This window comes from Hippocampus zosterae, chromosome 2 (assembly GCF_025434085.1).
Source record: "Hippocampus zosterae strain Florida chromosome 2, ASM2543408v3, whole genome shotgun sequence".
Lineage (NCBI taxonomy): Eukaryota > Metazoa > Chordata > Actinopteri > Syngnathiformes > Syngnathidae > Hippocampus > Hippocampus zosterae.
Window position 1 is genome coordinate 39,290,297 of NC_067452.1, and position 26,619 is coordinate 39,316,915.

At 46.1% G+C, this 26,619-nt stretch overlaps 2 protein-coding genes across 5 annotated transcripts; one reads left to right on the top strand and one right to left on the bottom strand.

Annotated features, from left to right (window-relative positions):
- Positions 1-374: 374 nt before the first annotated feature.
- On the bottom strand, positions 375-11,381 carry stradb (STE20 related adaptor beta). 2 transcript variants are annotated; one of them, XM_052059253.1, is made up of 12 exons: positions 11,179-11,381; positions 8,078-8,144; positions 7,097-7,177; positions 6,662-6,764; positions 4,805-4,926; positions 4,598-4,706; positions 4,392-4,515; positions 3,567-3,738; positions 3,355-3,459; positions 1,970-2,217; positions 1,844-1,886; positions 375-877 (listed from the first exon to the last, which is right to left on the bottom strand). In XM_052059253.1, exons 2-12 carry the CDS (start codon positions 8,087-8,089, stop codon positions 713-715), a joined length of 1,284 nt encoding a protein of 427 aa, XP_051915213.1. In that variant the 5' UTR covers positions 8,090-8,144; positions 11,179-11,381; the 3' UTR covers positions 375-712. The 2 variants fall into 2 exon arrangements, with proteins under 2 accessions (XP_051915213.1, XP_051915214.1); XM_052059254.1 differs by lacking the exon at positions 3,355-3,459.
- A 15-nt stretch (positions 11,382-11,396) lies between these two features.
- Positions 11,397-26,439, top strand: trak2 (trafficking protein, kinesin binding 2). 3 transcript variants are annotated; one of them, XM_052059176.1, is made up of 17 exons: positions 11,397-11,532; positions 12,897-13,026; positions 13,144-13,335; positions 16,714-16,773; positions 18,073-18,149; positions 18,252-18,368; positions 19,427-19,639; positions 19,723-19,801; positions 20,274-20,404; positions 20,687-20,761; positions 20,848-20,985; positions 21,066-21,145; positions 22,142-22,282; positions 22,354-22,652; positions 22,736-23,155; positions 24,256-24,355; positions 24,516-26,439. In XM_052059176.1, the coding sequence occupies exons 2-17, from the start codon at positions 12,972-12,974 to the stop codon at positions 25,231-25,233; spliced, it is 2,895 nt and encodes a 964-aa protein (XP_051915136.1). In that variant the 5' UTR covers positions 11,397-11,532; positions 12,897-12,971; the 3' UTR covers positions 25,234-26,439. The 3 variants fall into 3 exon arrangements, with proteins under 3 accessions (XP_051915136.1, XP_051915138.1, XP_051915137.1); XM_052059178.1 differs by lacking the exons at positions 11,397-11,532; positions 12,897-13,026; positions 16,714-16,773 and adding an exon at positions 16,490-16,530 and having other exon boundaries at positions 13,228-13,335; XM_052059177.1 differs by lacking the exons at positions 11,397-11,532; positions 12,897-13,026; positions 13,144-13,335 and adding an exon at positions 16,513-16,530.
- The last annotated feature ends 180 nt before the right edge of the window (positions 26,440-26,619 follow it).

Sequence of the window (26,619 nt, forward strand, 5' to 3'; positions counted from 1 at the left end):
CGGGGATGCGGCCTTTTCTTCGTTTTTGTACGCCGCCCCTTTTGCTCAAAGGCCATGTCAAATGAGGTAGGGCCACCTCCGTTGTTTCACCACTTCGACTTGTAAATTGCCGAGTGATTCAAAAGGGTAAAACGCGGAGAGTGATAAGCGGTGACGGGAAGCGTCCAATTGACTTGGTAGCGCCGATTTCTATTCAATCGTTCGAATCCCTCTTGGAGTTTTATCTGAAAGTGTTCATTAGGTATATGTAACGGAGTGATATATTGCGGTTATTAAATTATGACGGAAGCACATATATGTTAGCTAGAAAGACGACAAGCCGCTGTTCGAACACCAGTGATATTTAGAGGAAAAAAAAGGACCGCGATAAGGCATTTCAAATCTTTATCCATCACGAATGTGCCCTATATAACCCGTACAACTCAAGTGGAGGAGAAAAGGGGAAATAAAATGGCTTTTGAACAGGTGTGTCGACGTGTTCTATCCACTGTGGGCTTCATTCCTAATGGTAAGTAACACAAACGGCATTTCACACCCTTCACAACGCAAGCACTATTTCTAAAGAGTCACAAGAGCTACAGTACGTATGGTGGGGGGTGAGTGGGGGGGGGGGGGTATGTAACACCCAGGATGTCTTTGTTAATTTACAACCGCCCCTATGTTTCCCTTTTCTGTTCCTTTAACACAGCAGATGAGGCCATTCGGTTGCCTTTTAGGAGAAATCCCAGGACGGCTCGACACAACCCGCCGTGACTGCCGTTGGAGAGTGGCAGTTGGGGCTCGGGGGGTACGATGATAATAGCGCCACCTCGGAGCTACTGAGCGGCACCGCTGGGTACACAAGGCTGAGGAAGGAGTCTCTGGTGTGCCTCTTCACCTGGGCAAGCGCGACATTGTGTCAGGTATCAGCAAATCTAATGGAATCGTTTTTAAAGGCAGGTTTTTTTTTTCTTTGGCTGTCGGTCGCTTAAAATTGTTCAATTTACCGCATGGTTAGCGTGATTAGCATCATTAGCGTTTCACACGGTGGTGGATATCGGTTCAGTACCGGTACTTATTTTTGTTCGTTTTTTTTTCTTTTCAAATTAAGAGCAAATTTATTGGAACATGAAGCAACTCGTGGACTAGTGCCCGTTTTGTTCATTGTACTTTACATTTTAACCATTCCCCAGTCTCCACAAATGTAGATATAATCTTAGAAGTTAAGATAATCTTATAAAATAAATAATCTTGGAAGTCACTTCCGAGTGAAAACCCGGCCAGACACTCGACTCTTGGCTATCAAAGGGATTGTGGCCTGGGAATGCCCGCGCAAAGCCCTTTGAGAACTGTAGCAACCTAGCTAACCATGCTAACTGCTAACCAGCAGCCAACCAACGGTGTCTTCATTTAGTTTCATGCTTCTGGACAATGTGTTAAAAAAATACTTTGAATACCATTCAAGGCCTTAACTTTCGCCAAGTCGTTTTCATGGCTTTTTTTAATGACCCGCGGTCAACGTCTCCACTTAAAGACACAGAAAGGAGAAAAGGACTCCCGTTTCTTTTCTCCTCCAGAGTTCCCCCAAACTTCTCCGATAAGCCCCAAAGATTGAAGTGGAATAAATCAGATATGGTTCTTGTAATGTAGTGCTTATGTTTGTTAAAAACACATGTGAAGAAAAAAAACATATTGCATTTTAAAACTCATTCACTCCCAAAGACGTTTTTAAACGTCTTTTCAGACTCGGTCCAGAATTGGCTGCTACTGAATGAGTTGAATTGCCATCGCAATCGAGTAATGAGGAAAAACAACAATTTGATTGATTTTTCATTTTGGCCCCTCTCCATACAAAATAACCTACCTGTTTGAAGAAGGCGTGGCTCATGAGGGCAGAGGCCGTCGGTCTGAAAGGAGCACAAAATCCTGAGGTGAGCTTTAAAGCCGCCGATTCCCACAATTTCATTGAGTGTCAACGGCTGAGCGAAACCTGCGCTCGGGCTGCTGCTGCAGACACAGTTGCACCAAATTGTGCAAGGTGGCAGATTGGTTTTTGGGTCCGGGACTCCGAGGTCCTTCCGTGGCGGGTGGAGGAGCGCCGGTACTGTGAGTCGCGCTCTCTCCCATGCCGGAGTCCACCCCGGAACGGGACACCTTCAGTGCCCCCAGCTCGCCGAGTGGGAAGAAAGCCGTGTCGGTCAGGCAACGGTGCAAACCGCGCAGCTTCAGGAGCAGAGTCTAAACCCGCCCCACACATTGAGCGAACGTGGTGACCAGCACCCACAAACACCCCAAAATGTCACAAAAGCAGGACCGCGTACGCCACCAAGCGCGAGTGTAGCATTAGATGAATCCGTTTCAAAATCGGGTTAAGGTTTATCGCTGTTAGGGTCGGGGGCTTTCAAATGCAGGACTCCAGACGAGCCGCTTTCCGTCCGTCCGTTACTCTTAGTTAGTATTTCAGCCCGACCCACATGGGCCCAGGCCGTACCTCGTCGGTGACAGCCGATCCTAATTTTGGTGAAATCAAACCAATATGGGACACGTGTCATTGAGTCGTGTATCCAACATGGTGTGATTTATGTCTTTGGTTGCGTGTCAGGTGTGCGGCACCTGCGCATGACGTGCTACCAATGAGTCCGTTCTCGACCCCGTTTGGCTGTCACTGATGAACGGACGGACTGGGCCCGCCTGAAATACTGACGGACTCGGCGGACTGACGATGCCCACCTCTGCGAGAGGAGCGCCCTCCACCTTGAAAATTCAGTAAGTCCACTTGGAAAGTCATGATTCATATTCTTGGTTGCGGCGTGTCAAATTTAGAAGACATATACCGTATTGGCCGGTATGTAAGACGGCCCTGATTATAAGACGACCCCTCTTTTTCAAGACTCAAGTTTAAAAAAAAAGACTTTTTGAACACCAAATTAATTTTTATACAGAAAATAATTACAGTACAACTGAAACAAATGATTATGACAATATATTTGAGAGAAAAAGCATATTGACGTTTACACCATAACTTCTCCTCAGCTGTTATTTCTTCTATTATTTTCTTCCCTTTTATTTCTTACCGCTATTTTTTTTTGTCTTCGTGCTACTGCTATTTTTATTTTTATTCTTGTGATGGGTTTGCATAGGCCTGGGGAGACGAGTTCAGCATTCGATTCAATGATATCTGGCGCCATCTAGCGTCGTGAATGGGGATCACGTCTCGACCCTGATTATAAGACGACCCCCACTTTTTCCAGTCTTATTTCAATGCAAAAAAACACCGTCTTATATTCAGGCCAATACGGTATTCATTTTCGCTTGAGGGTGTGAAGGGGACTTAAGAGTGAGAGAGCGTGAGAATTTTTGCCACCTGATTTTTACCTGAGTGGGTGCCATGTCCTGGAAGGGCACCCTGCCGCTCACCAGCTCGCAGGCGGCAATACCCAAACTGTAGATATCAGACTTGACTCCATAACCGTGGAGATCCTACCGAGGGACACGGCAAAAAGGTACAAAAACCAAAAAAAAAACTTTTAAAAAAAGGCGGACCAATCAGCGAAAGAACCCCGCCCTGTGGCAAGGCAAGAACTGACCTGCTGCAGTAGTTCGGGGCTCAACCAGGGCAGCAGGGCGGGACTGTGGTGGGGCATGTCGAACACCGCCCTCATCCTCTTCCCTTCACGCATCATACTGTAAACGCCGTGCAGCCCCGACAGGTAGACGCGGCCTTCTTCTGACAAGAGGATGTGACTGGCCTTCACACCCCTGATGCATCAAAGAGCATTTAGGGGGGGGTGAGCGTTTGTATGCTCAACCTTTGACCGTTTCTTGAACGCAGGTTGGCCGGTCGATTTCGTTAACTGCTCACTCAAACTTTCAGCATCAACCACAACCTTTTGTGGAAAACACATTTCAAGTTTATCAGCCTTTAAAAAAAAACTTTGAGTGCCCACCCCCTCTCAAAAATGCACTTGAATGGCCATCAATTGCATGTGGATTTTCACCATGCACAGGCGGGCTCGCCCCCCCCCCTCCTGAATATCAGGGGTCTGCTCTATAGTTTTATGTTGCAATATCATCTTTAACCACTAGATGGCAAATATTGCTGGTTAGGAAGTTACTGGTTCTCTGTCACTCCCTAGAAGTGTTGAAGACTCATTGTTGCCCCATCCAGCATTGAAGTGTCCCATCCCTGATGTAGTCCAGACACACAAAAACTGGAACCGAGTACAAACACGGAGGACTACTCATCGTTTAAATACTCACAGCAACAAAAACACAACCAGTCAGTCGTTTTCCATAATTTTGCTGAAAGGAAAATGGGTAGAATTGCTTGTCTCGTTTCTATTATTACGAATTGGCTGGGGGACGGGTCTTGCGTTTTCATAAATGGAGGAGAAAAAAAAGCCAACACCTACCTGTGAACGTAGCCCATGCAGTGCAGATAGTCCAACGCTTGCAAGACGCCATAGAGGAGGTACGCTATTAAGGACTCGCTCATTCCATCAGGGAAATACGTTCTCATGAGAAAGTGTGCAGAGCCTGCGAGCGGGATGGAAGGGGTGCACGAGCTCTCACCACGGATGCCTCGGCCGGGAGCTTTTGCGGATCGGTATGAACTGACCGTAGGCCATGAGCGGCGTAAGGACCCACAGCTGGCAGCAAGAGCTGAAGACCAGTCGGAACGTCAGCAGGTTTGGGTGACGGACCCGCCTGGACAGGAAAACCTCATTCTGGGGGGGGGGACATCCAACGATAAAAATCCCAAATTTCCTTGCGGATCAACAAATTCCGGCCCTGATCCGAACCCCAAAGTGGACTCGGGTCTCACCAGGAGCTGTAGCAGCTCCTCCTCCGTGCACTCATCCAAGTTGGTTTGTTTTATCGCCACCAGTTGCCCAGTTGGAGTGTGACGGGCCATGCGCACCTGGCTCAGGTTGTTGAAACCCCACCCTGTCGCACACGTGACGGACCGATCACAACCTTGACATTGCACGACAGCCGGTCCGCGACATCCCCTGCTCTGCCGAGCCGAGTTGATTTTTAAAAGCTTCATCCGACGATCCGATCAACATCTTTCTGACTAGTAACGCTCCTAAATGCGTTGTGAACCGTTGGAATTGGTCATTCAAGATCACGTTCATTCATCTTCCTAACCGCTTGATCCTCACTAGGGTCACGGGGGGTGCTGGAGCCTATCCCAGCTGTCTCCGGGCAGTAGGCGGGGGACACCCTGAATCGGTTGCCAGCCAATCGCAGGGCACACGGAGACAAACAACCATTCGCACTCACACTCACACCTAGGGAGAATTCAGAGTGTTCAATCAGCCTGCCACGCATATTTTTGGAATGTGGGAGGAAACCGGAGCACCCGGAGAAAACCCACGCAGGCCCGGGGAGAACATGCAAACTCCACACAGGGAGGCCGGATCTGGAATCGAACCCGGTACCTCTGCACTGTGAAGCCGACGTGCTAACCACTGGGCTACCGTGGGCCGCTCAAGATACGTTCAATCAATCAATCAAATGCCTGCGTGGGTTTTCTCTGGGTATTCCGGCTTCCTCCCGCATTCCAAAAAGATGCAGGGTAGTGATCACTCCAAATTGTCCCGAGCTGTGATTGCGAGTGTGAATGGTTGTTTGTCTCCGTGTGCCCTGCAATTAGCTGGCAACAGGTTACGGGTTAACCTCATGAGGATAAAGTCGTTTATATCATGGATGGATGGATGCATATGTCAGGCCTTTACTTTAAAAAAAAATTGATGTTGAGTCTAGAAAGACTTTTGTACTCTAAGAACGAGTGGCCATGTATAAATTCCATCAGAATTGTTTTTTTTTTTAACCTAAATAAAAGTACCGGGAATTGTTAAGTCGAAAAAGGTTGTCTTCAGTTTTGACTTAAGTACAAAAGATTCTTGATTCTTTAATGTCACAATTAAAAATGGAAGTATCCAATCGAATATTGGCAAAACGGGTTGCCAATGTTATGTTAAGCAGAGTTGTTGGCATCTATAAAGTCACTTTTCTAACGTGTTGCCTTTCAAATGAAGACGTTATCAATGAGCGGCCCGGTAGTCCAGTGGTTAGCACGTGGGCTTCACAGTGCAGAGGTACCGGGTTCGATTCCAGCTCCGGCCTCCCTGTGTGGAGTTTGCATGTTCTCCTCGGACCTGCGTGGGTTTTCTCCGGGTGCTCCGGTTTCCTCCCACATTCCAAAAAATATGCGTGGCAGGCTGATTGAACACTCTAAATTGTCCCTAATTGGGTGTGAGGGGTGGCGTGGATGGTTGTTTGTCTCTGCGATTGGCTGGCAACCGATTCAGGGTGTCCCCCGCCTACTGCCCGAGGACAGCTGGGATAGGCTCCAGCACCCCCCGCGACCCTAGTGAGGATCAAGCGGCTCGGAAGATGAATGAATGAATGAACGTTATCAGTGACTTTTCAAGTCAAGTATGACTTCAAGTAACCGGTTCAATAAAAGTAAAATAATCAACAGTAAGTCAAGTCAAGAGTATTTCTCGAGCACTTTCAAACAGCCATCGCTGCATACAAAGTGCTGTACATTGAGCGATTTAACATACACAATAAACAGTAAGTAACGAATCGGTAATAAAAGGCGGTAGAAAGCACCAAACAGTAAAATCAAGAACAATAATCATCAAAATAAGTCCATTGCCAGTTCTCTCACCAAGCTCAAGGAGGAACTGGTAATGGGCAGGCTCTGCTGACAATGGCGCCACGTTGCCGTCGCCGCATCCCACCGTCGGGTGTGGAGGGGTGCTCCCGGAGCCCTGCGGTTCAACGGCACCATTTTGAGATCAAAATGAATGAAAATTGTGGGGGAAAAAACCCACTCGAAGGGATTGAAGACTGCGTTTCTAACGCGACACAATGTCGTTTTAACCCCCATTTCTTGCGATTTGGCCACAACCCACATTTCCCCCGCATGCGTACGTGCCGAGACAAATCAAGAAAGACCAGCTACTACACCGACATAAACTTGAGGCTTCGACGGGGTCAGCCGTCTCAATTTGGATTACGGGAACGCAAAGCGAGCGGACGGGGTCAACAAAGCCGCAAGGGGTCCATCATGCGTCTTTCTGTCCGCCCCGGTGCTACTGACCGAGCGATGCTGACCGGTGTCCTCGTAGCACTCCTCTATGTCCATGGGCTGGACCTGAGTGTGGGAGATGCAGGAGCAGTCCTGGTGAAGGAGGAGCAGGGGGGGGAGGCAAGCACAGGTGAGACACCCGCCGACGGGAAAGGGTGAACAAAGGGGGCGGAGCCTGGGGTAGAAGGTGCTTGTCATGCAGGGGACGGCGGAGGCGGGGTTTGGGGTAGCATAGTGCAGAAAAGCTTCCCGCGTGGGATACGAGCCGTGTGGGGTGAGTGCTGAAAGTCATTAAAAAAAAAAATCGCGATTCACGGTAGTCGTTGACGTGATGACATTGATCATGTGAATGATTTATCATCATGGATCGATTAACTCATCGATCTCCAGGAAATCCATCGTTGGTCGACCAATTTCATGGAGAAAAATTTGCCAAGCTGAATAGCAATGAGGCTGTCGACATTTAGTCGAAAAGGCCGTGAGCCAATCGGGATGCAGACCACAAAAAACAAACCCCAAAAAAAAAAAAACATCAGTGTTACAGCGAGGGATTACTGTACATGCACAAATGTATATTTCTGGAACTTGGCCAGCGTTGGCATTTTCAAGCAATCAGTACGACAACAATCCCGGGAAATCATCATTGCGTCATCATCAGTGAGACATTTTTGGAACAGGCCACGTTGATGACCTCTGGATTCGAAAGTAGCTGAGCAACAAGATGGCTGAATGCAACAATTATTCCACGTGAATATCGTGGCAGAAAAAAAAAAGGCCATTTCTCTCGGAGCGGCATTAAGGACTATTTTTGTGATGCATCGGTACTTGAGTCCAATCTGCATAGAAACCGACTTCCTATCCGATTTCATTTCCCAACAAATGAGTCGCAGATATCAACGTTATGACGTATAAGTCTAGAATACAGTCCTGAATTTCAGAAGATGGATTTGACAAAGACGCAAACGCGTGGCCCATGCTGCGCAAAAGTCTTACCAAGAAAGACATGGAGTCTTTGAGGCGCCGCTCAAATCGCAAGTCGTGGCGTTCATCCACCCGAGAGCTGCAGAAGGAAAAGCAGAACGCGCTCTTTGTTCGGCAGACGGAATGTAATAAGTTTGAGTATCTTGACTGCAGAAAAGTGCCATCCAAGTGAAAGCCGAGTTGCCATTTCGTTCATGACAAAAAATGAAGTTTCAGATTTTTTTTTTTGGAACCGCATTTAAGGTCCAACGTGTTCTTGCTAGCATGTTTCTTCTTAAATGTGTTAGCTTCTCTCCACTGAAAACATCACAGCATGAAATGTAAAAACCTTTTTTTATCTGTGAGTGTGCTTTGTATTATTGTTGCTTCACAGTGCAGAGGTACCGGGTTCGATTCCAACTCCGGCCTTCCTGTGTGGAGTTTGCATGTTCTCCCCCGTGCCTGTGTGGGTTTTCTTCGGGTACTCCGGTTTGCTCCCACATTCCAAAAACATGCATGGCAAGCTGATTGGACGCTCTGAATTGTCCCTGGGTGTGATTGTGACTGTGAATGGCTGTTTGTCTTTGTGTGCCCAGTGATTGGCTGGCAACCAGTTCAGGGTGTACCCCCCCGCCTACTGCCCGAAGACAGCCGAGATAGGCGCCCGCACATCCGCGACCATCGTGAGGATAAGCAGCTCGGATAATGGATGGATGAATGGATGTCCACAGTAGTATCCAGGCGACGTATCACCAAAGTCACACTGGTTCAGTTTTGAGAAAAACCCAAATCACGTATACCCCGCTTCCAGTGTACCCGAATGTACAGTACCAGCCCAGTCAGCAAAGGCATCTGGCCCGGATTCGGCATGAAGCTGGCACAGCTGGCCTTGAGTCGGCACTGGCATAATGCATGTGGGCCGAACCCAGGAATGGCAAAGGAGGCACTGGCATGACTCTGGCAAACCAGATGTGGGCCAGTTGTGGAGTGAAGTATTTGGGCCAGGAATCAATTTACAACTCCGGCCCATATATGGCCAGCCAGTATTGAGCGTTTTCAGCGCAAAAAACGACCATGTGGAGTAAGACGTTTTTAGACGGAAAAAAAAACTTCCATGAATAGTAAGGCGTTTTTAGACCAAAAAAAAAACGACCATGAAGACTAAGGCGTTTTTAGACAAAAAAAAACGACCATGTATAGTAAGGCGTTTTCAGCCGAAAATAAAGTACCATGAATACTAAGGCGTTTTTAGCCGGGAAAAAACGACCATGTATAGTAAGGCGTTTTTAGCTGGAAAAAAACAACCATGTATAGTAAGGCGTTTTCCGACGAAAAAAAACGACCATGTATAGTAAGGCGTTTTTAGCCGGAAAAAAACGACCATGTATAGTAAGGCGTTTTTAGCCGAAAAAAACGACCATGTATAGTAAGGCGTTTTTAGCCGAAAAAAACGACCATGTATAGTAAGGCGTTTTTAGCCGAAAAAAACGACCATGTATATATAGTAAGGCGTTTTCAGCGGAAAAAAAACGACCATGTATAGTAAGGCGTTTTTAGCTGGAAAAAAACAACCATTTATAGTAAGGCGTTTTCCGACGAAAAAAAACGACCACGTATAGTAAGGCGTTTTTAGCCGAAAAAAACGACCATGTATAGTAAGGCGTTTTTAGCCGGAAAAAAACGACCATGTATAGTAAGGCGTTTTTAGCCGAAAAAAACGACCATGTATAGTAAGGCGTTTTTCAACGAAAAAAAAACGACCATGTATAGTAAGGCGTTTTTAGCCGAAAAAAACGACCATGTATAGTAAGGCGTTTTTCAACGAAAAAAAAAAGACCATGTATAGTAAGGCGTTTTTAGCCGAAAAAAACGACCATGTATAGTAAGGCGTTTTTAGCCGAAAAAAACGACCATGTATAGTAAGGCGTTTTTAGCCGAAAAAAACAACCATGTATAGTAAGGCGTTTTCCGACGAAAAAAAACGACCATGTATAGTAAGGCGTTTTTAGCCGAAAAAAACGACCATGTATAGTAAGGCGTTTTTAGCCGAAAAAAACGACCATGTATAGTAAGGCGTTTTTAGCCGAAAAAAACAACCATGTATAGTAAGGCGTTTTCCGACGAAAAAAAACGACCATGTATGGTAAGGCATTTTTAGCCGAAAAAAACAACCATGTATAGTAAGGCGTTTTTAGCCGAAAATAAAGTAACATGAATACTAAGGCGTTTTTAGCCGAAAAAAAACGACCATGTATAGTAAGGCGTCTTTAGCCGAAAAAAACGACCATGTATGGTAAGGCATTTTTAGCCGAAAAAAACGATCATGTATAGTAAGGCGTCTTTAGCCGAAAAAAACGACCATGTATGGTAAGGCATTTTTAGCCGAAAAAAACGACCATGTATAGTAAGGCGTCTTTAGCCGAAAAAAACGACCATGTATGGTAAGGCATTTTTAGCCGAAAAAAACGACCATGTATAGTAAGGCGTCTTTAGCCGAAAAAAACGACCATGTATAGTAAGGCGTTTTTAGCGGGTTAAAACGCCTTTTTATAAGAGTTGTTTTTGAGAATTCTTTTAAATGTGGGTCAAATATGTCTCATGAAAGATGTGGCTTAGTTGAGGTTGAATTCAGGCTGATATCAGGAACCTGTTCTGGCCCAGCGTCGGGCCGGAGTAGGGCCAGAAATGGTTTTACAATGCGGCTCAGATCTGGGCCGAATGCGGCCCACATCATAAATGCCAGACGTAGGCCACTGCAGGACTGTCATTCATTGAGGTATGTGAGCCGAGTGTACGTGCCGTGTCTGTCCCAGAGCTGGGCCAGACCAATTTTGCTGACTGGGAGCTGACCTGGAGGCACCGGTCAAGATGATCAACTCAGCAGCTTGGTAGACTGCGACATTATATGCAAATTTACATTGACTGTAGGATCAATTCAATTCCATGACATAACACACACAAAGTGATCTTGACAAAAAATATATAAACTTTGTTTCGAGTTATGTTGATACTAATCAACCACGTTTTGGGACGCGGCATCATGACAGTTTTTCTTAACACGCCTGCCTCAATACATAATTGTTTCTGCCTTAAACCCCGTATCAGTATTTATATCACTGTTTAAATGCCCTTACCTTGATCCACAGCTGTGGGGGTTTTCGATGCATTTACGGAATAAAAGCTGTGTATAAAATGTGTTTCTATCAACACATTTTCAAACTACATCGGTCATGTCGTGAACAACTTACAGACACAACATTTTCAGTCCAGATGAGGGTATATTGTGCAAGACATTTAATTTAACACAGATGAGTGTCTGTCGCGTAGTGATGACATCATACTGTCCGCCGTCGTAGTTTGTTGTCGCCATTTCTCTGCTCCGCCCCCACTTCCTCTCTTGGCGTTTGTCGACTTTTGAGAGATCTTTTTGGCAATCCTCAGGCGCGCCTCGCGGGAATCCTAATGTTGTGGATTAATATTGATAAAGGGTAAGGCCGCTTTTAAACGATATTTATTCATTTGAGATGCTCGTTCTTCGAGCGGAAGTTGACATTTGCATGTGATAAATCGAAGCTGTCATCCTCGCCCATCCGAGCTAAATTATACTCTTGAGGATTTCTGTTGCACAAAAACGAGAATTGCATTCATTTGATGGGGGATTAACATTTTGGTATACAAGTTACATAGCATATCTGCACAGGGAACGCGTAGTAACGATTTCGTCATCCGTCAATGGTTTAGCGATGACAGTGGCTAACGAAGAGCTTGCATCATTGCGTTTTTTCTTTAGCATTCATGGTACTCTACTGGCGTATGTGCACTGCATTCTTCAACTATAGGAATTGTTGTCATGATTTCCGAGATCACTTCAAAATGCGTTTCGTGAGTTCAGCCTCTCACGCAAATTTAGAATTGATGAATCGTGGCTAATTCCTCAACCCCAAAGAGAACTTCCAGCCCAAGGAGAAATGTCGGTATTGATTACGGCCCAAATTGGAATCAACGTGGAAATCAAATGAAAATGGCTCCAGTTCAGCAAATGAATGTATGAATATGACTCGTGGAATGACTCCCACACTCAGACACTCGCTCAATCTCAACACTGTCGAAAAATTGAAATGGCTCAAACGACCATTAGTTGTGTTTGTTATTAATAAGCCCTTTGGAAAATGACTGACTTAATCAATAATAGATGGTATAAGTTTGAAACCGCTATCTCTGCAAGTGTTTCTATTTTCAAATGACCATTTCTACAGGATTTGTAGGAAATCACAATGTCCCATCACTGGCGTGCTATTTTTAGAACAGACCTGACCTTGGTGGTGGCCTGGTGCCCATGGGCAATATGTTGATGACCGCTGGTCATCAGTATGTTCCAACACAAATGTGCAGTGAGTTTCTTTTGTGCGTGCTATTCACTAGTCAGTTTTGTGCGTGCTATTCACTAGTCAGTCAAATTGCCAAATGCTATTATTGATGGGTCACAACTGTATACAGTAGTCGTGCGCAACATTGTTGCAGTATTTCGCCTGTCACATCAATCTGCCCAACACTTTCGGGCACGCTTCTCTTATGTAAGCAGAGGCTGAGCTTTTTCCAAGGATTCTCTCTCTCTCTTTCTCTCTCTCCACACGTGTTTGTGTGCTTGTGAGCATGCGTGTACACGCCTGGCCACAAGGTCAACAACACTGGCAGTCGTTTTGCTCGAAGGCGAGCATCTATTTGTACCACTTTTACTTTCTTCTTCAGGAGGGCATCATGTATCATCACTTCAGTTGTCCTGTCACACTGCATAATTCACTGTTGAATGAAAGAAAGCTTTTCTTTTCCTCTTTAACATCTCTTCCTGAAGGTAACGGTGCGAGACTACCATCCACCACTGTGAGCACAGGATATGTGACCCCTACGCCACACTTCTCCTCCTAACATGTTTGAAGTCAAACCGCGAGCCGTGGAGAAGAAGGAGTCCAGCACAGAGACTGGTGCGTGTGTGGTACAATTTAATCTCACCATCACTGGGCGCTACAAGACGGTATCGTAAGAAAGTAAAAGCAGGTCAAGTTATTCTTACTGACATCATCATGGTTTGCGCCACACAGATGAGGGCCTGGGGAGCAGCAGCAGGCACTACGGCTCCGGCTCAGTGGGTTCTGCTTCGGTGGAATCGGGCTCGTTCTACTTATCAGACAGCCAGGACTGGGTGGTTTCCCCGAGCTGCTCCCCCGATGAGGGTCCTGCCCAGCGCACCGCCATCTCCCCCATGCTGGCAGAGGAGACTTTCCGCTACACGGGTAAGCATGTTTGCGGTTCAAAAATCATTTCATCCATTCACCCGTTATCTCTGTGAGAGTGGAATGAAATATATATATATATTATAAATAAATAAATACATTATAAAAATGTTATGTATATAAATTATCAATATTTAAATAAATAATATATATATAATTAAATTATAAATAAATACATTATAATAATTTTATTTATAAAAATTATCAATATTTAAATAAATAAAATATAATTACATTTTATATATATATATATATATTTTTTTTTTAAACAGCACTTATGAAAAATTAAATGGATAGTACAGTGGTGCCTTGGCTAAATTTTGCTGTACTATCTATTTTGTCTCACGCTTAAAACGTGTTCCTTGAGAAAATACGTATATAAAATACATACATGCAACTACCCGAGACAGTGAAATGTAACCCTGGCAGGCAGATGCAGCTAAAAATAAATCCTGACTGATACCTTAAACTCATTCAGTACCAGCCAATTCTGGACCAAGTCTGAAAAGACGTTGAAAAACGTCTTTGGGAGTGAATGAGTTAAACTCTATACTGTTATCAGGGGTTATGTGTATGTGAGTGCGCGTGTGTGTGCACGTGCACTTGTGTGTGTCCACTGGACACGTGAGGTGCTGTCCTTTTTACTCGATCTACATCCTCTTTAATTCCCGTCACGGGGGATTACAGTGGCTCTGACACTGCACATGGTCATCACATGTTGGCCGTTGTAAAGCCGTTATTCTTTCTCAGCCCTTGTTTTTTAGTTTTGTTTTTTTTACTTGCACGGGATGGGGAGACAAAGTCATCAAAGTCATAAAAAAAACAGGAAATGCTTGCGTGTGTGAATGCTTATTTTCCCAGTCACAGAGCCGTACATCCAAAGAAGACGTACGACAAGTAGGCGTGACTCCCTCCCTTTACAATGTCACATTTTTCCCTGTTGATGTCCTCCTTAAATTACCGTACTTTAAGTTTAACCCTTGGGTCCTTCAAATGAAAAAAACCCTAAGTTACGCATTTTACAATTTTTGTAATGATGTATTTTGTGTTATAAAAACATTCTCTTTTTTTTTCAAACACTCAAAATGTTCAGAGACATCTGTGCTATCCATACATATATAGTTTTTATTAGTTCTTTGGGATTTTTTATTCTTTATTTTTTGCAAAAGGAAAAAAAAATTGTGTCTGGAGATCCCAACCAAGCCCTACTAACAATCCCGACCGGACGTGTTCATGTAAAATGCATTGGTTTGAAGCCTCCTGCAAAAAGGCAAACTCATTTGCGATCCTCCGGCGCCACCTAAAAGTTGCACAATTGGAATGACCTCAACCCAACAATGTGGCATGCATACGTCTGTCCAAGCGAAAACAAAGCGATTGACGTAAAAATCGCGTGAAATGCATGTTTACACATTAGGTTTGCGATGCATTCAAAAAAATGAATTATAATACAATACAATACAATACATGCTGATTTATATAGCGCTTTCACAACAGCGGCAGCTGTAACAAAGCGCTTTACAAAACAGTTAACATAAAGTAAAATAATAATGGGTCTCTATGGTGCAAAATATGTAAATTGTGAAGATTAAGGTATCAAAACGTTTTTTTAATTATTGCTGCAATGCCTGAGAATTATCAGCCGGTGACGTCATGAAATTTCGGCCATTTTAGAACCCCCCCATACGTTTCAGCTCTCTCGTGTTTTTCCGAATGCCTTTACCTTTGATTCAAAGACATCATTATACATTTATCGCAAGCGGTGCACTACGAGGGTTAACAAAACCCGCAGGTTAGATTGGTCTATAAATGATCTTCTCTCTGCCAGTGGGATACAACACGAGGCACATTTTTATCAGTTTTGACAAATACGGTCCTTCAAGACCATTTTTTACCCCCAGAGAAATAGTGAGATCACTTCATTGACAATACACTATCGTTTGGATCTGAGCTGCAGATCATGATTACTGTAACGTGTATCCTGCAACAATTAATCACATCACTTGAAAAATTTGACGAAAATAAATAATAATAACCGAAGAAAAATCTCTACCTCAAAGCTTTTGCAAGGCAAATTTTTCCACCTAGACTAAATATTACCGCAGTGGCCACTCTGTAGAAATAAGCTCATTCAGACATACCGCCACCTCCGACAACCACAGGTCACTCACTTTCATTCGTGGATGCGTACATCACTCACCAGGCCAAGCCCCGCCTTTTAAAGCCATACACACTCAAAGTCAAAGTCGCGGCTCCTACAGCAGAACACGAGTATGGCGACCCCATGTGGGCAAAAATAATACCCGCACTGCACATGTGCATGTTATTGTGTTTAATAATGCAGACACCCCCCCCCCCACACACACACATTTTAACTAATGAATCAATTGGATAATAAGATAAGAAGAACTTTATTCGTCTCACAATGGAGAAATTCCCAATTTACAGCAGCAAAATTGTGAAAGGGAGAAAGTAGAAGACACAAAGTATATAAAATATTAATCTAAGCATATTAAAAATGGGTGGGGGTGAATCCAGGTTTTCAGGACCTAAAGAATACTTGAGTCCACAAATTTTTGATCGCAGCAACCCAAAAAAACGTGTCCATACTCGGCAGGACCGCCCAGCCCCTCGTCAGCGCTGATATGTTATTGACGCGTATGAATGATAAACGATTGCATAAATAGCGATCGGAAGACGGTCTAGTTCCGGTCAAACTGCGCAGGAGCACGGAATCAAATGCATTCTAAATGCTGAAGTATCTTCTGCTTAGTTCCCACGATCAGAACACGCAATGGTCTCCTGAATATTTTTAGTTCCTGTGAGTCAAAGGAACTAAGTCATTTAGTTCCTATGATCAAACCCAGGGAAGAAAACAAAAAACAAAACAATTCACCTCAATCGAACAAGAAGATTATCACCGTGATCACGACACCAAGTTACTGGAAGATGGAAGCCAGTTATTTTGGTGGCACTTCAGTCGCAATGTTTACATCCGGAGGTCAGGATTAGCCTCGGATGACAACGCCATCTGCTTCGCTTGAAAAATGACTCGCTGTACTGATGTGAACAAATATCAAGCGCATACGTTCAATAAGCTGCTCCATTTGCTCTCCTGGCCGACTGATTCGAGCGGCATTTTCTCTTCAAACAGGTCAAAGCCAGAACGCCACACAGCTGATGACGTACACTCAGGTGCTCAAATGTAGCCCTAACCAACCAATCAACACGTAGAACTAATTTGTTACTTGAATTTGTGGCGTTTCCGCTCTCGCTCTCTCTCTCGACATTTCCTCTGCTCTGCTGCATTTTTTTTTAGCATTCTCGTCCCCCCCCCCCCAACCCCCCCCCCCTTTTTTTTTTTAAATCTCTCACTAGCCTACCTCTCTTTGGACCACCCCTCTCATACCTACTCTGCTTCCCACAACCTGTCCAAAGGTATCTTTCTTGACCTATCCGCTTCGAGTTAGCAGCGTGGCTCCCGCATCTGCATTTCTAGTTGCTTCACAAGTAGTCCAATTAATCTGCTGCTGTTGTAGTAGTTCCACGTAACGTGTCACAAGATGACCACCAGCATCTACTCTTCAAGTACACGGCCATCTTTTAGAGGCAATCCTGCTATGCGTGGCCGTAGGAAGCAATTTCCTTCTTTGCTAATGAGGAAAATGATCACTTAATTGATTATTGACTGTATAAATAGGATATTGGCTGGTTAAAATATTATTGCATCCAGCAGTGTTCCCCAACCAATGGGTCATTTGGTGCCGGGCTGCATAGAATGATTGCTTTTTCATTCATCTTCCGAGCCGCTTGATCCTCACTAGGGTCGCAGGGGGTGCTGGAGCCTATCCCAGCTGTCTCCGGGCAGTAGGCGGGGGACACCCTGAATCGGTTGCCAGCCAATCAGAGGGCACACAGAGACGAACAACCATCCGCACTCACACTCGCACTTAGGGACAATTTAGAGTGTTCAATCAGCCTGCCACGCATGTTTTTGGAATGTGGGAGGAAACCGGAGCACCCGGAGAAAACCCACGCAGGCCCGGGGAGAACATGCAAACTCCACACAGGGAGGCCGGAGCTGGAATCGAACCCGGTACCTCCGCACTGTGAAGCCGACGTGCTAACCACTGGACTACCGGGCCCGTGCTTTTTTTAAATTTATTTTTATTTTTTGGTGGTGGTGTTGTTGTTGAGCGTAAATGTCGTCGTTGTTTTTTTGGGTGCTTGGTATTGGTGAGCACTCGCACTTGAGCTCTTGGTCTGACAGACGTGGCATTGGTGCCCCTCCCTAATTAATGGCAAATGATTTCTAGCTGCATTTTGCTGTCAAATTATTTTTTGGGGGTAGTCATTTGCATTTTGCTGTCAAATTATTTTTTTTGGGCAGTCATTTATTCCGACTCCTGTATTTGTTTTACTATCACTCCACTGCAAGAATTGTCATAACACTGCATCACTCTTGGAACACTGGTGCGCGCACAACAATACACCACTCTAAACGATGCTATGACACTCATTCACATTTAAAATAGTAATATACTTTATTTTTCACACTTAGCTAATTCATGTTGCTTGTGGTAAAAAAAAAAATCTTCCAAGCTAACATGTTACACAAAATTTGTTCAATATTTTGGGATTTCCTGAATGCTTCCATTTTGCATGCACAAGCTGCATGACACGCGTCTGTGCCATTTGCTTGTACGTTCCTCTAATTGATCTTTAACGTATTGTCAGTCCTCAGTTCCGATCGTATGGAGCAGATGAGCAAGACGTACAATGACATCGAAGTGGTCACACACCTTCTGGCCGAGGTTGGTATCGCGCCGCGCGCCGTCGTTTTTGGTTTCCCACTCGTGCTCGCATGGGATCATTCCCTTGAGCCCCACCCCCCTCTCGTCTTTTTGTCGTGTCAGCGTGACAGAGACCTGGAGCTGGCGGCTCGGATCGGACAGTCGCTTCTGCAGAGGAACCACCTGCTGCAAGAGCGCAACGAGGCTGTGGAGGAGCAGCTGGCGCAGACCCTGGACCAGGTAGCTTCAAATGCTTCACCAAATACAGTCCAGATTTCATTCCTGTCATTTGGATTTCTTAGTATTTCAAAACAAGTCACCAGTGACTCACTCACTGAGCAATTCATATACACCAGGCACACATCACAACAAATGTTTTGTCAAAGTACCTGATTTATATCGGGAACAAAAAAAATCAATCAAAATGACATTGGATATAAAAAGTCTACAAATAACAGTTCAGATGCCGTAGGCCCCCTCCCCCCCAAAAAAACATCACAATAAATCCACTAAAACCATTTTCCACACTTCATGTAAACGATATCCTTGTAAATCATTTGAAAACTAACCACTTAACCCTCGTAGTGCACCGCTTGCGATAAATGTAAAATGATGTCTTTGAATCAAAGGCAAAGGCATTCAGAAAAACACGAGAGAGCTGAAACGTATGGGGGGGTTCTAAAATGGCCTCAATTTCATGACGTCACCGGCTGATAATTCTCAGGTATTGCAGCAATAATAAAAAAAAACGTTTTGATACCTTAATCTTCACAATTGACATATTTTGCACCATAGAGACCCATTATAATTCATATTTTTGAATGCATCGTAAACCTAATGTGTAAACATGCATTTCACGCGATTTTTACGTCAATCGCTTTGTTTTCGCTTGGACAGACGTAAGCATGCCACATTGTTGGGTTGAGGTCATTCCAATTTTGCAACTTTAGGTGGCGCCAGAGGATCGCAAATGAGTTTGCCTTTTTGCAGGAGCCTTCAAACCGACGCATTTTACATGAACACGTCCGGTCGGGATTGTTAGTTGGGCTTGGTTCGGACCTCCAGACACAATTTTTTTTTTCCCTTTTGCAAAAAAATAAAGAATAAAAAATCCCAAAGAACTAATAAAAACTATATATGTATGGATAGCACAGATGCCTCTGAACATTTTGAGTGTTTGAAAAAAAAATGTTTTTATAACACAAAATACATCATTACAAAAATTGTAAAATGCGTAACTTAAGGCCTTTTTAATTTGGAGCACACACGGGTTAATGCCCAACATGCTCTCTGAGCAGGTTCACCAGCTGCAGCACGAGCTCAGTAAGAAGGATGAGTTGCTGCGCATGGTGGCCAACGCCTCCGAGGAGTGTGACGGAGACTCCAGTGGATCAACCCCACCGACGCAGCCGCCGTTAGCCGGCGGAACCGCCGCCGCACTCGGCCAGCTGGAGTCGATGCAGTGTAAGCTGCAGGAGCTGGAGGAGGAGAACTTGGCCCTGAGGTCTGAGGTTGGTGGTGAATTATGTACGACATTCGGGTTGATCTATGATGGAGGAAATTGGCCAATTCTTGACATGATAACTGATCGCAGGCCTGCCAGCTGAAGAGGGACACCATCACCTATGAGGAGAAGGAACAGAAACTTGTGAGCGACTGTGTCAAGGAGCTCCGTGAGTCTGCTTTTTTTTTGTTTAATGTCTGAAAGTGGATTGTTTTTTTTTCTTGAAAGTGATTTTCCATGTTAACGGTATGTGACTCGAAGGAAAGTGTTGATCATTTTATCGCATAACTCCAGGCAGCGATTCTTTCTGGTACCACACGGGGGCGCCAGTGTTCCACTAGTTTCTACACGCCGTGCTACTGTTGTTTCTTCACCCTTAGCCTTGAACAAGTACCCTAGATTGTTTCCATTTTTGTACAAATAACACAGTATTTACCAAATAAGAATGTCTTTAGACATTTAGTTGTCAGATCAAAATGTTAATTCACACAAATATTTGGAAAAGCTCATGCGGTTAAAAGAGCGGAGGGGGGGTTTTGTTTTGTTTTTTTCATTCTATGATCTTTTCTTTTCTCATCCTTGCAAATATACGGCCACCTTTCCTTTTCCAACTTGTTATGTGTTGGGATCCCTCACCTCAGGTCAGTCCAACACTCAGATGGTGTCGATGACAAATGAACTGTCCCAGAAGAACGAGGAGCTGGTCAGACACCAGGAGGAAATCGCTCAGTTGCTGTCGCAAATTGTAGAGCTGCAGCATCGGGTCAAGGAGGTGAGGAAATGCCTCCAAAAGTCTCCAGTGTTTTATTAATTAAATTGTTGTTTTTTGTTTGTTTTTTTTTTTCATTTAACTCATTCACTCCCAAAGACGTTTTTAAACGTCCTTTCACACTTGGTCCAGAATTGGCTGGTACTGAATGAGTTAATTTCCTCTTCCCATGTGTTTCTACATTGCGATGTCGATTTGAATTGGATGATTTGCTCAGCCCCAGCACATCCTGAATTGTTTCAAAAAGTCAAGCCACTCACCGACGTTGTCGCTCTTGCCGTTAAGCTCGCCTTGGAGAAAGAAGAGCTGAGGATCCACCTGCAGGCTTCCAAAGAGGCCCAGAGACAACTCACAGCGGAGGTAGCGCGTCACGCAGCCGTACACGCGCTCCCCATTTGGAAGATCTTTTCATTGAGTGGCAAATCCCAAATTCCGTCCGGTTGTAGTTGAACGAGCTGGCCGAAAGGAACGCCGAGTGCGTCGAAATGCTCCACGAGTCGCAGGAGGAGATCAGGGAGCTCCGCAACAAAAACGCTTCCCCGTCTGGCATGCGACGGCATCTCTCCTATGGCCTCTACCCCATGGTGAGGGGGGGCGGGGGGGGGGCTTTGAAGAACGGCCACTTGGCATTAACGTGATGCTCACCAAAGATGCGCATGCGCAGGATTCGCTGGCGGCAGAGATTGAAGGCACCATGAGGAGAGAGCTGTGTGCTGACGAAGAGACCGCAGTCCAGGACCAAAGGTGAGGAAAAATGGCGTCCAAGATATTTCCCGGGAAATTGGATAGTACCTTACCGTAATCGTCTGAGGAATTGCTGAGTGAGGACGTCGCCAAGTTGGGGAAAAAAAGTGTCCTTTCAGGGACAGCTGATCATGTTAGCAGGTTCCAATGAAAGGGTTTAGTGTGATCCTGATTGTCTGGCAACTGGTTCAGGGTGCCCCCCCCCCCCCCCCCCCCCACCTACTGTCCGAAGACGGCTTAGGGCTCCGGCACCCCCCGCGACCCTTGAGAGAATAAAGTGGATCAGAAAATGGATGGATGATTGAAAGAAAAAAACTATTAATTATTCATTCATTCATTCATCTTCCGTACCGCTTGATCCTCACTAGGGTCGCGGGGGGTGCTGGAGCCTATCCCAGCCGTCTCCGGGCAGTAGGCGGGGGACACCCTGAATCGGTTGCCAGCCAATCGCAGGGCACACAGAAACAAACAACCATTCGCACTCACACTCACAACTAGGGACAATTTAGAGTGTTCAATCAGCCTGCCATGCATGTTTTTGGAATGTGGGAGGAAACCGGAGCACCCGGAGAAAACCCACGCAGGCCCGGGGAGAACATGCAAACTCCACACAGGGAGGCCGGAGCTGGAATCGAACCCGGTACCTCTGCACTGTGAAGCCAACGTGCTAACCACTTGTCTACCGGGCCGCCCAACTATTAATTAATTAGTCATTAATTAATTAACTGATTGATTAATTAATCATGCTGCACAAAGATATGAATTCTTTACATTCCAATGATGTTATTATTACGGAATCTACAATACTGTGGAGTGCTCTTTGTTCAAAATAACTCCTCGAAAACACATGCAAACATCTCAAAAGAGCTTTTTGGAGTTAATTGGTGAGGATCGGTTCTACAAAAAAAAAAAAAATGGGCAGGAGGTTGACTGGAACAGCAGGATTGTCTCATGTCGTTTTCTGGTCCGCCGTATCTAATGGACCTTCCGCCCCAGGATTTGCCAGAAGAGAGTCTTCCAGACGGTGCGCTCCGTCAACGCCTCAACATCCCGGCCCCATTCGGCAACCCCGCCGATTCCCGGTTCTGGACGGAACTCTCTGGTGATGACGGCGCAGCCCTTCCCTTCTTCTCATGGGTCAGTCAAAGCGTAAAGTCGGGATAAGCCGAGAAGAGGAACGCCAACGGGTTTTCATTTTGGGTTTGAAGAGATGAAGTGCCACAGGACCGGCCCGGTTTCCCGGGTGGGAACGACCTGACCAAAGCGCTGCATCGCCTGTCGTTACGGCGGCAGAACTTCTTGTCGGAGCACCAGTTCTTCAAGGCGGAGCGAGAGAAAAAGCTGCAGAGCCTCGCCGGGGCCGAGGCTCATGACGTGGGAAGCGGTTGCGGCTCGCCCATGGGCAGCGCGTTCTCCTCCTTTTCCAATTTGTCAGAATACTCCATCGGCTCCGGCGTCTTCAAGACTTTCCTGCCGGAGAAGCTTCAGATCGTCAAGCCCATGGAAGGTAATCACCCAAGACGCAACTTGGTTTGGTCCCGCCCCCCAGCCCCACCCCGTGTGACCTTCTCTGCCCTTTTTTTTTTCCAGGCTCCCTGACGCTACATCACTGGCAGCAGCTTGCCAAACCCCACCTGGCCACCATCCTGGACCCGCACCCCGGCGTCGTCACCAAGGGATTCCGGCCGCTCGCCCAGGAGGCCGTTTACCGGCTGAACGACATGGAGGAAGATGAGGAGGATGAAGCGCGCCGACAGAGGGAGGCCGGCGTCTTGGAGAAAGGCGCGGCCGAGAGAGGCAAAGAGGAAGACGAGGAGGAAGTTGGCATTGTCTTCAACGTGCGCTGCTCGTCGACGCCTGAACAAAAGAAAGACGGAAAGCTGTCGGACGCTCCTCTTCCTGTTGCGCCTCGCTCGCCATCCCGGCCGCTCTCCGCCGCCGCCGCCGGTGCCGGGCCATCGTCTCATCCTGCTCCAAATGTTTCAGTCCAGTCGAGCACATCGATCTCAGGTAAACAAATGAATCTTTTTTAACAATTTGTTTTGGGGGGGGGGTTGGGCGCTTTGTATTTTTAACTTGAAAACATGGTTTATTGAAAGCTATGGCAGGGTGTTGGGATTTTTTATTTAAATTATATTTCTTTATCCTACCCCCCCCCCCACACACACACACACTTTTAAAAATAAAAATAAACATTTCAACACAAAGCGATATATCACTTATTTTTTGATTGATACAATTCAATATATTCATTCATTCATCTTCCGAGCCGCTTGATCCTCACTAGGGTTGCGGGGGCTGCTGGAGCCTATCCCAGCTGTCTTTGGGCAGTAGGCGGGGGACACCCTGAATCGGTTGCCAGCCAATCGCAGGGCACACAGAGACGAACAACCATTCGCACTCACACTCACACCTAGGGACAATTTAGAATGTTCAATCAGCCTGCCACGCATATTTTTGGAATGTGGGAGGAAACCGGAGCACCCGGAGAAAACCCACGCAGGCCCGGGGAGAACATGCAAACTCCACACAGGGAGGCCGGAGCTGGAATCGAACCCGGTACCTCTGCACTGTGAAGCCGACGTGCTAACCACTGGGCTACCGGGCTGCCCACAATTCAATATATGTATTTTTTAAAAATGTCCTTTTTAAAAAATACTTAAATAGTGACATTTTATTCCATTGAAAACAGTCTGTTAAAAAAAAATCACCATCATATTCAATACTGCTACATTCAAAGTGTGTTCAATTTAATATAATCTTTTAAATAAATCTTTTTATTCTTCTGTTTTAATTCTGAAAAAAAAATACTGTTAATTGTCGGCATTGGGCTTCAAGGAGGCCACTTGTTTACTTATCTCTGCTAGCAGCCAATCATATTGCACGCTGCTCAGGGGTCCCTTTCTGGTGACGGACATTATTAGCGGTCATTGAAGCCTTGACTTTTTAAAACCGCGGTAAATTGTCAAATCAGTTACTGGCCCACGCCTCCGATTGAAAATGTAAATCCTCGTCGGGCCGGAAAGACCGGACGGAACTTTGCCCCCATCCATCCCGGCGACGTCGAGCTCTCTGTTGGATTTCATTTGAGTATCTTGTTTTGTGCGCAGTCCCAAATCCCGTCAAGTGTCAGAGCTCCACCTTCTCCACCTACACGTTCACCACCTGCCGCATTTTGCACCCATGTGATGTCACGCAAGTCACCCAAAGGTCAGTCCGCTCAGTCCAGAAACACGAAACGAAATGGAATTGTGCTTAAAAACAACAACAACAAAAGAGCTTCATTCTAATATCTTTGATTCGAGCTCATGTGTTGAACGTGACACCCCCCCCCCCCCCCCCCCCGCACCCCGGCTCTCTCTGTCTCTAGTTCACAGTCATCTGCCAATGGCAACACGCCGAGCTCCATGAGGACGGGACCCAGCACCCCTCTGACTCCCTGCCGACTCAGCCTGGGCGACACCTTTCCCGCCCGGCGCCCCCTAGTGGCCACCGGCGGGTTGGCCAAGCTGGTCCTGGAGAGAGGCATTTCTGCACAGGTCTCCGCGGAAACCCCCCCGTTGGGCGCAAGGCCCACGCCCCCGCAGCCCCTCCTCCGCCTTCTCCCGGGCACGCCCCCCAACTCGCCCTCGCACTCGCCCGGCTCCGAGTGCCGTCAGCACTCGGCGGACAATTTTCTGGCCTCGAGGCCGGCCGAGTTGTTCCTGCGAGACGTTTACGGCTTGAACCTGGGCCGCTCGCCGCACCCAGACCTACCCAGCCCCTCCCGGGAGAACTCGGCCCGCGCGCCGCCCCCGGACCCTCTAAACGTGGGCCTTTTGGAGCGGCTCCGTCAGATGGGATTGACCAAGCCCCCCCAGGCGTCCGCCACCTTCGTGTCGGCGGGCGGCGGGAGCCTGCTGGACGGTCTGAGGCGCAACCACAGCCTTCCGGCCATGATCGGCGCCCGGGCGGGAAAGCCGGCGGGTCGGCCCTCGCCTCCCCCTCCCCCCACCTCCCTGGCGCTCCCCCCACCGCCTTGGGGCAACCTCAAGCAAAGATGCACAAAAGGCACATCAAACACCCTGCCGCGTTCGGGGGAATCCTAAAACGCCGTCGTTGCACCTAAAAAGTCCCGCTTACGTGTCCTGTTCCAATCTCGCTTTTTAGGACTTGATTTTTAAAGCACAACAGATTTCAACGGAATTTTTAACCGCTTGCCCTGATTCGAGTTTGATGGGCCTTAGCTTTTGTCTCAATGGACCTTGTTGAACGTCTCTGTGTTTTTTTTTTTAAAGGGGGAAGCTTTGACCACAATTGACCAAAGTATCGAGACGGTGTGGATCAATCCCGACTAACTTAAATGAGCATAGAAGGTTTTGTGGATGTGGAAGAGAAGGAAGGCGTTTCCGCTTGTGATGCTTTCAGAAAGAATGGTCTCCGTTACGTTTGTTCACGTTTGAATCCAGACTTGTTCCAAGGGCTTCTTTAGTCGTGGCCTCAATCTGAATGTAGGAATTGAAGTACGGGGATATTGTATTGACAGTCAAGAGAAAAATGTTCCTTTGCCGCCGTCATTTTAGTCATCCTCTGCGATTGACGTAACCTCATGTATAAAATTTCACAGGGTGTAGTCGAGTTCTCGGTCATCGAGATCCGCTGTCCTGCGATCAGCTCATCCGCGAGCTCTGGAGAGGCTCGATAACTCACCCGATCATTTCAATCAGTCGTGTGAAGGAGGGAAACTTTGAAAACAGGCAGCCCAGTGGCTCTGTAGAATTGGACTTGCCTCGCCCCCCCCCGCACTAGACAAAAAGTCCCCTCTGCAGCAGTTTTGGATGCCTACATGATATTCTTGCGTCCAAGTCTCCGGGTCCCAGCATGTTCATGGGACCCGGTTGAAGGTCCAAACCAGACCAGGAAAGTTGGATATTGTGTGTGGTGGATTATGACTTTTTTTTTGGTTTTGTTTTTAAATAAGCGGCCTTATGTAGAAGTGTTGCTCGCTTGCCTTTTCGCCACTCGCTGTGTATTATTTGCATGTTTTGTGTTTCGCTGCGTCCACACTTCCACTGACTTACTGTTTGTTATTTATATTTTAACGTTTGGGTTTCTTATGCTAACCTATTGATGAAAACGATTCCAGTCACAATGTTGACTAAAACTGTGTCGCGGTCTGTTATTTTTGTCCAGATTTGGAAGATTACCAAAATCATGCCATTCTTTTATTTATTAATTGTTTTTAATATACTGGCTTTTGTGTATTTTAGCTTATACATTTTTGTAATCCACATAAAATGTTTGCAAGACTGAAAGTAGACTGTTTTATATCTTTCAGCTTTATTGTAGTTGGATGTCACCACAGTGACGGCTTCTCCTGGCATAAGATTCTCGATTAGTTGCCCCCATTTTTAAAAAAATAAAGCAATAGGAAAAAAAAAACAACGCTTCATATGTGCTTGCGGGAAAAATTCACAACGGGGAATTTGAAAGGG